This window comes from Lolium rigidum, chromosome 2, assembly GCF_022539505.1.
Source record: "Lolium rigidum isolate FL_2022 chromosome 2, APGP_CSIRO_Lrig_0.1, whole genome shotgun sequence".
NCBI classification, from domain to species: Eukaryota; Viridiplantae; Streptophyta; class Magnoliopsida; order Poales; family Poaceae; genus Lolium; species Lolium rigidum.
The window spans coordinates 239,592,608-239,603,254 of record NC_061509.1 but is presented as its reverse complement, the minus strand read 5'-3'; the positions used below and the strand labels follow the sequence as shown (position 1 = coordinate 239,603,254).

Genomic DNA, 10,647 nt, shown 5'->3' with positions numbered 1-10,647 from the left:
AGGATTTTGTTAGCAATAGCTGCATTTTTCGATTATGAGATTTGCGAGATGGATATCAAAACGGCATTCCTTAATGGAGACATTGAGGAAGAGTTGTATATGGTACAACCCAAAGGTTTTGTCGATCCTAAAAATGCTTGACAAAGTATGCAAACTTCAGCGTTCAATTTATGGATTGAAGCAAGCATCGAGAAGTTGGAACAGTACGCTTTGATAAGGTGATCAAAGACTTAGGGTTTATACGAGTGTCATGGAGAGGCCTGTATTTACAAGAAAGTGAGTGGTAGCTCGTAGCATTCTCGATATTATATGTAGATGACATATTACTGATTGGGAATGATATAGAACTATTAAGCGATGTAAAAGGTTATTTGAATAATAGTTTTTCAATGAAAGACCTTGGTGAAGCATCGTATATATTAGGCATCAAGATTTATAGAGATAGATCAAGACGCCTAATAGGGCTATCACAGAGTACATACCTGGACAAGATTCTAAAGAAGTTTAGAATGGACGAAAGTAAGAAAGGATTCTTACCTATGTTACCAGGCAAGGTCTTGAGTAAGACTCAAGGACCGGCTACGGCAGAAGAAAGAGAAATGATGAGTCAGATCCCCTATGCTTCGGCAGTAGGCTCTATCATGTATGCCATGCTATGTACAAGACCGGATATAGCACATGCCTTGTTAGTTTGACTAGCGAGATATCAAAGTGATCCGGGAATGGAACACTGGACAGCGGTCAAGAATATCCTGAAGTACTTGAAAAGAACTAAGGATATGTTTCTTTGTTATGGAGGTGACCAAGAGCTCGTTGTAACAAGTTACACCGATGCAAGTTGGAACACTGATCCTGATGACTCTAAGTCACAGTCCGGGTACGTGTTTATATTGAATGGTGCTGCGAGTAAGCTAGGCAAGCTCGAAGCGGTGCACGGTGGCGAAGTCTTCAACAGAATCAGAGTACATAGCGGCTTCAGAGGCTTCATCAGAAGCGGTATGGATGAAGAGGTTCATTGTAGAGCTCGGTGTGGTTCCTAGTGCATTGGACCCACAAGTCATCTACTGTGACAACATGGGTGCCATCGCCAATGCACAAGAACCAAGGTCGCACAAGAGGCTGAAGCATATCAAGCTGCGTTATCATTCGATTCGCGAGTACATCGAAGATGGAGAAGTAAAGATTTGCAAAGTACACACTAATCTGAATGTAGCAGATCCGTTGACTAAAGCTCTCCCTAGGGCAAAGCATGACCAACACCAGAATGCCATGGGTGTTTGGTACCTTACAATGTAATCTAGATTATTGACTCTAGTGCAAGTGGGAGACTGTTGGAGATATGCCCAAGAGGCAATAATAAAAGTGGTTATTATATATCTTTATGTTTATGATGAATGTTTATATACCATGCTATAACTGTATTAACCGAAACATTGATACATGTGTGAGATGTAAACAAACAATGAGTCCCTAGTAAGCCTCTTAACTAGCTTGTTGATTAATAGATGATTAGTTTCATAATCATGAACATTGGATGTTATTAATAACAAGGTTATATCATTATATGAATGATGTAATGGACACACCCAATTAAGCGTAGCATAAGATCACGTCATTAATTTATTTGCTATAAGCTTTCGATACATAGTTACCTAGTCCTTTCGACCATGAGATCATGTAAATCACTTATACCGGAAAGGTACTTTGATTACATCAAACGCCACTGCGTAAATGGGTGGTTATAAAGGTGGGATTAAGTATCCGGAAAGTATGAGTTGAGGCATATGGATCAACGGTGGGATTTGTCCATCCCGATGACGGATAGATATACTCCGGGCCCTCTCGGTGGAATGTCGTCTAATGTCTTGCAAGCATATGAATAAGTTCATAAGAGACCACATACCACGGTACGAGTAAAGAGTACTTGTCGGGAGACGAGGTTGAACAAGGTATAGAGTGATACCGATGATCAAACCTCGGACAAGTAAAATATCGCGTGACAAAGGGAATTGGTATCGTATGTGAATGGTTCATTCGATCACTAAAGTCATCGTTGAATGTGTGGGAACCATTATAGATCTCCAAATCCCGGTATTGGTTATTGGTCGGAGAGAGTTCTCACCCATGTCCACATAGTTCACGAACCGTAGGGTGACACACTTAAGGTTTGATGTTGTAATAGTAGAACTTGAAATATGGAATGGAGTTCGAAGTAATTGTTCGAAGTCTCGGATGGGATCCCGGACATCATGAGGAGTTCCGGAATGGTCCGAAGAATAAGATTCATATATAGGAAGTCATATTCCAAGTTTGGAAATGATCCGGTGCATTTATGGAAGGTTCTAGAAGGTTCTAGAAAAGTCCGGAAGAAATCACTTTGGAAGGCGGAGTCCCGAAGGGACTCCACCACCATGGCCGGCCAACCCTAGGGGTGGAGTCCCGGGTGGACTCCACCTAAGGTGGCCGGCCACCCCGTCCCAAGGAAAGGTGGGAGTCCCACCTCAAGTGGGAATCCCACCTTGGGTAGGTTTCATGTCATATGGAAGGTTTTGGTTTGGGGTCTTATTCGAAGACTTGTAGACCAACTCTTGGGTGTTCCACCTATATAATGAGGGACAAGGGGAGGGGGCCGGCCACCCCCAACACCACAAGGTGGCCGCACCCCATAGTGGCCGGCGCCCCCCTCTCCCAAACCCTAGCCGCCCCCTCTCTCCTCCACCTCTCCCGCACGCTTAGCGAAGCTCCGCCGGAGTTCTCCATCGCCACCGCCACCACGCCGTCGTGCTGCCGGATTCAAGGAGGAGCTACTACTTCCGCTGCCCGCTGGAACGGGGAGAAGGACGCCGTCTTCATCAACACCGAACGTGTGACCGAGTACGGAGGTGCTGCCCGATCGTGGCACCGTGATCAAGATATTCTACGCGCTTTTGCAAGCGGCAAGTGATCGTCTACCGCAGCAACAAGAGCCTCATCTTGTAGGCTTTGGAAATCTTCAAGGGTGAGTCTCGATCATCTCCTCGTTGCTCCCATCTTCTAGATTGCATCTTGGCTTGGTTTGCGTTCTCGCGGTAGGAAATTTTTTGTTTTCTATGCAACGTATCCCTACAGTCAATTATATCGAAAGGCTGTGTCTATGGTTGGGAACAAGCACACTGTACGCTACGTGGACTCGGAGTAACAAAAATTGAAACTAGATGATAGCGGAAACTCAAACCCTAACAATACTAGATGGAAGAAAAAGATACGCAAAAACAACTACGAAAAGCAACTAAAAACTCGAAATTAGTGCAATCTAAGGCTATGGCAAACCCTAACCCTAATATTTTTGACTTTTTCTGGATAGGAAAACACTCACAACTCAACTATGAGGTGGATTGTGGATGGTTTACCGAGGAAACGCTGAAATATGATACCAAGATGATAAGGGGTTGCCCGATCTTCTCAGTAAGCGACGGGGGTGGTGATGAACACACGATGAACACAGCGGAGATACACGATGATGAAGTGGATGATAACTTGTATGACGCTGACGAGTCTCTCGATCGATCCCTGTCGCCAATGCAACAGCTCTCAACCCTGCAAGATATTCGCAACTCCACACATTTGCGCATGTAGCCGCCGACCACGAAGCGGTAGATTGCAATCTTCTAATCCCCAATGGAACATCATATCACACAAACTTTCAGTAGCATAAAACTCCAGATCAAAACGAATCGGAGAGTTGGGAATCAATAGTTTTGCGTAGCAAGCAACTATGAACTAGGGTTTATCTTAAACGTGGTCTAAAGCTATTATGGGGGCGTCCTGGGCACTTATATAGGCATTCAGGACGACCTCAGGTCGAAAAGATACAAAAATAACCGACCTAGAATAGATCTGGTCGAGACAGACTCGGACTCGGCCGGCCTGGGGTCCGGTCGACCGGGCCTGGGACCGAGCCAGTCCGGTTCAAACCGGGCCTGGCGCCGAGTGGCGACCGGGCTACGCGTCCTGGCTTACTGGACAGTGCCCGGCTGGCACAAGCATGGCGCCCGGTTGGCGCCGGGCTGGGCCGGTCTGGCGCCCGGTTGGACCGGGCCTGGGACCGGGCGCGCCGGCGTGGCGGCCGGTATGACCGGGCCTGGCGCCGGCCTGGACTTCTTCTTCTCCCCGCGCGCATGCCTCCCTCTCCTCCCTCGCGCTTCCATGGGATGTCTCCTTGTCCAGCTCCATGTCCAGCTTCACATCCAGCTTCTTGTCCAACTGCTCCTCTCCTCCTCGTGCGATGTTTGCTCCTTCTTCATACCTGATCATACATAAGTAATAGGACTTAGGCAGTATAAAGTTCTCATCAATCAAAGTATCACTTAGGAACAAATTCACCTGTTGCTTAAGTAGCTTCGCACGAGCTCGTGTCATTGGTCCAATCCTGACTTCATTGGACTTGAGCTTCATAGCAGCATCGTCTTCATCTTACAATGACGGAGGTAGTATTGTGGTAGGGATGTCCCCATCAGGTAGTCTTCAAGGTGGCAACCGGAACTTTTACACAAAGGTTAGGGCACGCATCCACGACTTAATTGGAGACTCCCAACGACATCCACGAAGATTCACAACAAGCTCGAGCTTTGGGACGACCTCACAAAGATTCACCAAGACACACGAGGGGAAATACAAATTCCTTTGGTTAGGGTGTAGATCTATGCCTCCTCCACCGGATCCGCGAGAATCAAGAGATTCTAGTGGCTAGGTATCTACAAAAAGGAAGCTCGATGTATCAATGGTGAAGAGAGAGATTCTATAGGTTTTTCTACTTGGGGAAGAAGATCCTATGGGCTCTCTTAGATCTGGTCGTTGCGTACAAATAAAATTAAAACTGGAACTTCCGGTCTCCGTTGTTGGTAGTACCGTTAGGTCAAAACAGATGCCCAGTGGTCATTTTGCAAAGGGGATCGGGCGGAGTTTGGGTGGTACGGTGGCCGGTAGTACCGGCCAACTTCCAGCCAAGTTCTGGAATGCCTTTAAAGGCTACCAGTACCCTTTTGTGACTCTCGATGCTCGTTTCTGGTACTTGAATGGAAGTATGATGCCACTAGAAGTTGCTGGTAGTACTATCCAACTTCCGGCCGTTCTACGAGGGGAAAACGGAATGGGACGGTAGTACTGGCTGTTCCGGCCATCAAAATTTCAGCAGAATTCTTTGCAACAGACAAGGAAGAGTGATGTAGAAAATAGGATGGTCGGGGATGTGAGAGTTTGGTTTCTGCGCATGACCCCACATTGCATTCCTTCGAGTACATAAAGGGGTTCGCAGCAGAAAACAATAATTTTTCTAACTAGTGTTCTATGAATTCCTGGGAGCGAGTGACCCCCCACACATTCACCTCGGAGAAGGGAGCTTCCGGTACAGAGAGGTCGTGCAACTGCATCCCTAGGTAATCCAGGTCCAGCGAGAAAGCTCGCTCGGACGAAGAACCCAAGAGCTCTCCATAAAAGGAGTCCACGGCTTCGGCTTTCTTCTCATGGTCTGAGATCAGCACACCATCCACCTTAAACTGTGCTATGAAGTTCTTGCGTGAAGGTGGAAGAACCTAGTATAGTCATCATCCTCATCCAACCACGTGATCCTGGACCGCTGCCTGCAATCGTGCGCTCGAGTGATGATAGGCCCAGGAGTTTGCGCTTGAGGAGCTTCCTAAAGCCCCTCTCCTCCACCGAGAGGACCCTCGAGTCCATCGCCACATCCAACCGGAAGGTTTTTTGCCGTGTAGGTTTTTGCAGATTTTAACACTTGCCAAAGAGGTTTATCGCGTGTTTTTGGTCCTTTGCATTTGGATACTCGGCAAAAAGCAGTTTTCCTGCAGTAATCTATTGAATTTGCTTAATTCATTTATTTTCTTTCCGGCACATTTTGCTCGGTGTTGCTCGGTGTGCCGTGGTGCTAAAGCTGATCAAAATCGCGCCCGGTTCGCATGCATCAAACGGTTTGCGGCGGAGACAAAGGAGGAAGGAAACGGCCAAACCACACCGCGCACAGGCAAAGCTGGACTCGCGGCCGCAGCACATCGGCGGCGCCTAAACCCAATGGGAAAAACCCTAGCGCCGCCCGCCCATCCTCCTATATATACAGAGCGCGGTGTCCAAACCAAAGTCGATCCGGTCCTAATCCTCCCAGCCCCCATCAGCTCCGGTCCAACCTCGAGAGAGAGGTGGGAGCAATGCCGCGGGTTCCATTCACCCCACTGCTCGCGCTCAGGTGCCCTGCCCACCACCTCTCCTTCTCATCTTGATTCCATGTCCTCGGATGTTTATGATTTTCTTGCAACCATGTTACTTATCCGTCTTTTATTATGTCCGTGGTGCTGCAGCCGGCGGGGTTACGCCGCCTCGGCGGGAGCGGAGGTGCAGAAGCGAGCGCCGGCAATGGCTGGCAGAGTCTCGGGCGCGGAAGGCGGCGCTGGACAGGCGTCATCCGGCGGGGACATCTTCTGGATGAGGGACCCCAAGACGGGCAACTGGATCCCCGAGAACCGGTTCGCCGACATCGACGCCGCAGAGCTCCGCGCGCAGCTGCTCTCCAGGAAGGCCTAGAGGAACAAGGCGGACACCCGCGACGGCGAGCAGCACACAGCAATCCCAGTCCCGGCTGAATCTGAGATCGTACTTATCCACAAAAAAATCGCTTTATTTGGCTAGTTAGAATGATCGTGTTCGGAAATCAATAGAAATTTTTGACATTGCAGTCTGAATAATCGAATTTTAAAATTTTCATTTTGAAAAAAACGGAAGGACTCTGATTTCTTGAGGCAAAGTGTAGAACTACATGATTAGGGAGGAAATGGATTAACCAACATGGATGGCAAAGCGACAACAGCAGAAGCAAATAGTTAGGCGAATATATGGATCTAATCACCGGCGGCGGAGCCTGCATCACATCGTCTTGAACTTCATCACCGTCGGGACGCCTGGAGCATGGAGGGTGGTCTCCGGCCGGATGGCGGCAGAAGCAGTCCCCTTCTGGGTGGACAGCGCCGACGCCAGGCCGATGGGCATGAGACAGAGGCCCTTGCTCTGCAGGTACTGCATCGCCATCGTCATGTTGTTCTCCATCAGCTGCGCCACCTCCTGCTCGAAGGCCGCGTTGTCTTCGTCCGGTTGGGATCTTGATCTTGGGGATCCCAGCAGAAGCCCAGAGGTCTGCATTGCAAATTCGCATCGGTGATAAAAGAAGAATGAATTACTGTACCAAAAAGGGAACAGACTGTTTTTTTACCTCATCCTGAGACTCCATCAGAAGCGGAACGACGGCTTCGGTCGCGCCCAGCCTGCTCATGCTCAGAACCTTCAAATATATCGATGGCGTCAGTAGAGAAGCAGGAGAAGGTAATTGACTGAACAAAAGTGACTGCGGCAATGCATACGGACCTTGGTCTGTAGCTGAAGAAACTTTATGTACTCGATGATCTCCTCAAGCATAGACGCCTTGTCCGTCTGCGACACATAAACCAAGGTTCAGAAACAAGCACATTGCATAGTCAAAACCAAGGTTCAGAAACAAGCACATTGCATAGTCAATTGAACAGAGAGAGTAAAATTTCGCCCAAGTTTTTCTCGGTTACATACCACCAGAGTCAGTCACCCACACACCCACCCACGGTTAATTGGAGGAGGGCGAGGTACAGGACCTCGCCGCTTCTCTGCCGTGGGGGATAGGGGGAGAAGGAAGAAGAAGGGAAGTTTCTTCCTTGGCCTCAATAAATTAACAATGATCCTATCTATATATTGCATTCACTAACAGCACGGCACTATTTTAGGCTCAAACTCATCAAGGCCCCAGGTATAAGCAATGGCGATCTGGACTCTGCCTAACGAAAGGTAGGGTGAGCTTCCTTGTTCGGTGTCAGCTAAACATAGCCGTGATGTGTGTATGTTCCTTGTGCTACAACTATGTCAGGTGGGTGTGCTGGTCGAGCGGCAAAAGAGTGAATTGAAATACTACCTTGTTCGAGTTTGGAACCAGCTCCTGCAAATTCTTCATCCTATCAGATATCTTCTCCCTCCGGAGCTGCAACCAGACAGAACCCAGTCAGAACTCCGAACACGAAATAATGAGGCTAGGAGAAACGAGAATCGCTGGGATGGACGGGCGGCTCACCCTCTCGGCGATGCTGTGCGGATCCGTGGCCTGGCCCCGGCGAGCCCTGGCGCGAGGCTTTGGAGCAGCTCCACCACCGCTCCCAGCGACCCCATTACCGTTAATCTTGCCGCCGCCGTCTTCAGAAACCAGTTTGGGATTGAACGGTGCAAGCTGTGGGCCGTGAACCAGCGAGGAGAGGTCCAGATGGCGCAGGCCGCCGCTGAACTCCTGCACATGTTGCGATCAGGACATCAAGTTAGTTGACAGTTGAGACACACGCCTCCTGAATTCATCACGTATAGGGTCGATCCGATTCAGCGCCAACCGTCAGAAAACAAGTACTGTACGACCGACTACTAGGTTGTCTCACTCACATTTTGGTTCATCTGGTGCAGAGTGTCGATGCCGGGGCGAACGTGCTGTCCAGGAGAGAACGACAGCAGCTTGCCGCTGCTGAACTCAGCATCATCCTGCAGGCACAGAACAAAATGGATCATTTACTAAGAAGATTAAGGGAAGATTTTCGTAGTAATTAATCCGTGCCAACTTTTACGAGACTTACGTGTAGCTGCAGCTGCGCTGGGGGCACGGCGCCGAGCTGCTGCTGGAACCTGCTCGTCCCGTTAGGGGCGCAGGCGGCAGCCTCGTGCAGGAGATCCTCGTCGGAGATGCCACCGAAACCGAAGCTCTGCGTCGAGGTTTCGTCGCCCGCCATGGAGCCGAGGCAGGCCGGAGGCCACGCGGCCGGGTGCTCTGCTCCCATGAGGAACTGAGGCAGGCCGGCGCCGGACTGCTCGCTCCCGCTGCTCTCGTTCGAGCTGCAGATCACCGGGGCGCTGTCAGTCAGCGACACGGGGCACGGCAGGATCGTGCCCAGCGCACCGGCGCCATCGAAGTCCAGGCCGTCGCTCTGCAGCAGAAACTGCTCGTGCAGCTCCGCGGACGGCAGCGCGACGCCACCGGCAGGAAACGCGGTCTCGGAGGAGCCGCTTTGGAGGTGGTAAAACCCCATGCCTTGTGCCGAGGAACCGACGAGAGAGGAGGCGCCGGTGCCTGCCCACGAGGACGAGCCGGCAAACACCATGTCCTGAGGCCATGCCGACGACGGGATGAAGGGATCGACGAAGCCACCCATCGATCACACTCTTGTGCAATTCACTCCACTTGAAAGAAGGAAAACCCGACTCCTGCTACAGAGTTGGAGGAACAAGATTACTATCAGTGATCACTAGTTCACTACACACTACCAGTCTACCAGTGGAAGAAAGAGAGGTAGTAGCACATGACAGAGTAACGTTGACTACAGTTCAGCCTTAGATCCAGAACACAATGATGTCAGCAAATGCGATTGCTGATAATAACAAAACTAAGGACTATAGAGGGTAACTAACTACCAAGCGACTGATAAAATAAAAGAAGGCAAGTTGCCACTCCTGCATAAGTATATCCATTTCTTCACCAGCCATCTGACAGAAGGCACTAGGAGAAGGATCTGCCATAAAACCCCCCTTATTAAAAAGGATTCTAACTCGACCGTTCGCATCTGGATTGCAAACTGCTGCATAAAGAACAATTCATGGGGTAGTCACAGAGTCAGCAGGTTTTAATGGCGCCCAAATAGCAAATTATGAAGTAAATTAGTAGTAGGATCTAGGATCCGTCACTCGGCTCATACTATACTGCATGTAAATAAGATTCAACAGGATTCATCAACTCCGGGTTATTGCTACCCTCGAACTAGCGACAACTTCACAAAGAACAGGAACAATGAACCAATCTGCGCATGTAAAAATAGCAGTTCAACGAAACAAAATCCTAGCATCCAAAAGCGAGTGCGAGAGACAGAGCTTATAACGCGAGCCACCGAGCACAACCGCGTCTTACACAGACCAGAAAATCTGTGTTCTCTACCAAAGATTCGCCCCGAAAACATACAAGAACAACAACACAAGAAACACGGATTATCGCGCGATTCGTCAAGAAACTACCAGCACGAAGATCTCAATTCATCTATCTGAAGAAACTAACATGAAGTAACCGAGTGGACGGAGTAGAGCCAAGGGAAGAAAAAGGGGAGCTCACAGTTTGACGAGGAGGAAGACGATGCGATAACCGCTTCAGCTCCGCTCCTCCGCTTTCTCTGGCCCGGCCTGAAGAAGAGGAGAACTGGGGAGGGAGGGAGGCGCTGTTTGGTTTGTTTTCTCTGCGCGTGGCTGTGGCCTGTGTGTGTGACTGCTTCGCTTCGTGTGCTTGTACCCGCGCGTGCCTCGCACCACGCCTGACAAGTGTAGGCACCAGAAGCGGGCTGATTTGTTATACACTCTCGTCCCGGCCAAGTTTCTTTCTTTTTTTTCTTCGTTGTTTCTACTACTTTTGTGCATGTCCATTTCTTTTGGTTACCCACGATGGATATATGTGCGACAAATAGTTTCTCATGGATTCCACGAAGTGTCCTCATGGTACTTTCTATATACGCTTGATTTTTGAAAGCCACGGGTCAACTTGTCCCCTCTACAAAATTAAGTTTTTAT

The 10,647-nt window shown here is 49.4% G+C and overlaps 1 protein-coding gene across 2 annotated transcripts; it reads right to left on the bottom strand.

Moving 5' to 3' along the window:
* Positions 1-6,724: 6,724 nt before the first annotated feature.
* On the bottom strand, positions 6,725-10,382 carry LOC124688395 (transcription factor bHLH68-like). 2 transcript variants are annotated; one of them, XM_047222081.1, is made up of 8 exons: positions 10,199-10,382; positions 8,679-9,306; positions 8,491-8,586; positions 8,135-8,344; positions 7,979-8,044; positions 7,405-7,470; positions 7,253-7,321; positions 6,725-7,176 (listed from the first exon to the last, which is right to left on the bottom strand). In XM_047222081.1, exons 2-8 carry the CDS (start codon positions 9,249-9,251, stop codon positions 6,910-6,912), a joined length of 1,347 nt encoding a protein of 448 aa, XP_047078037.1. In that variant the 5' UTR covers positions 9,252-9,306; positions 10,199-10,382; the 3' UTR covers positions 6,725-6,909. The 2 variants fall into 2 exon arrangements, with proteins under 2 accessions (XP_047078037.1, XP_047078038.1); XM_047222082.1 differs by having other exon boundaries at positions 8,679-9,303.
* Between the last annotated feature and the right edge of the window lie 265 nt (positions 10,383-10,647).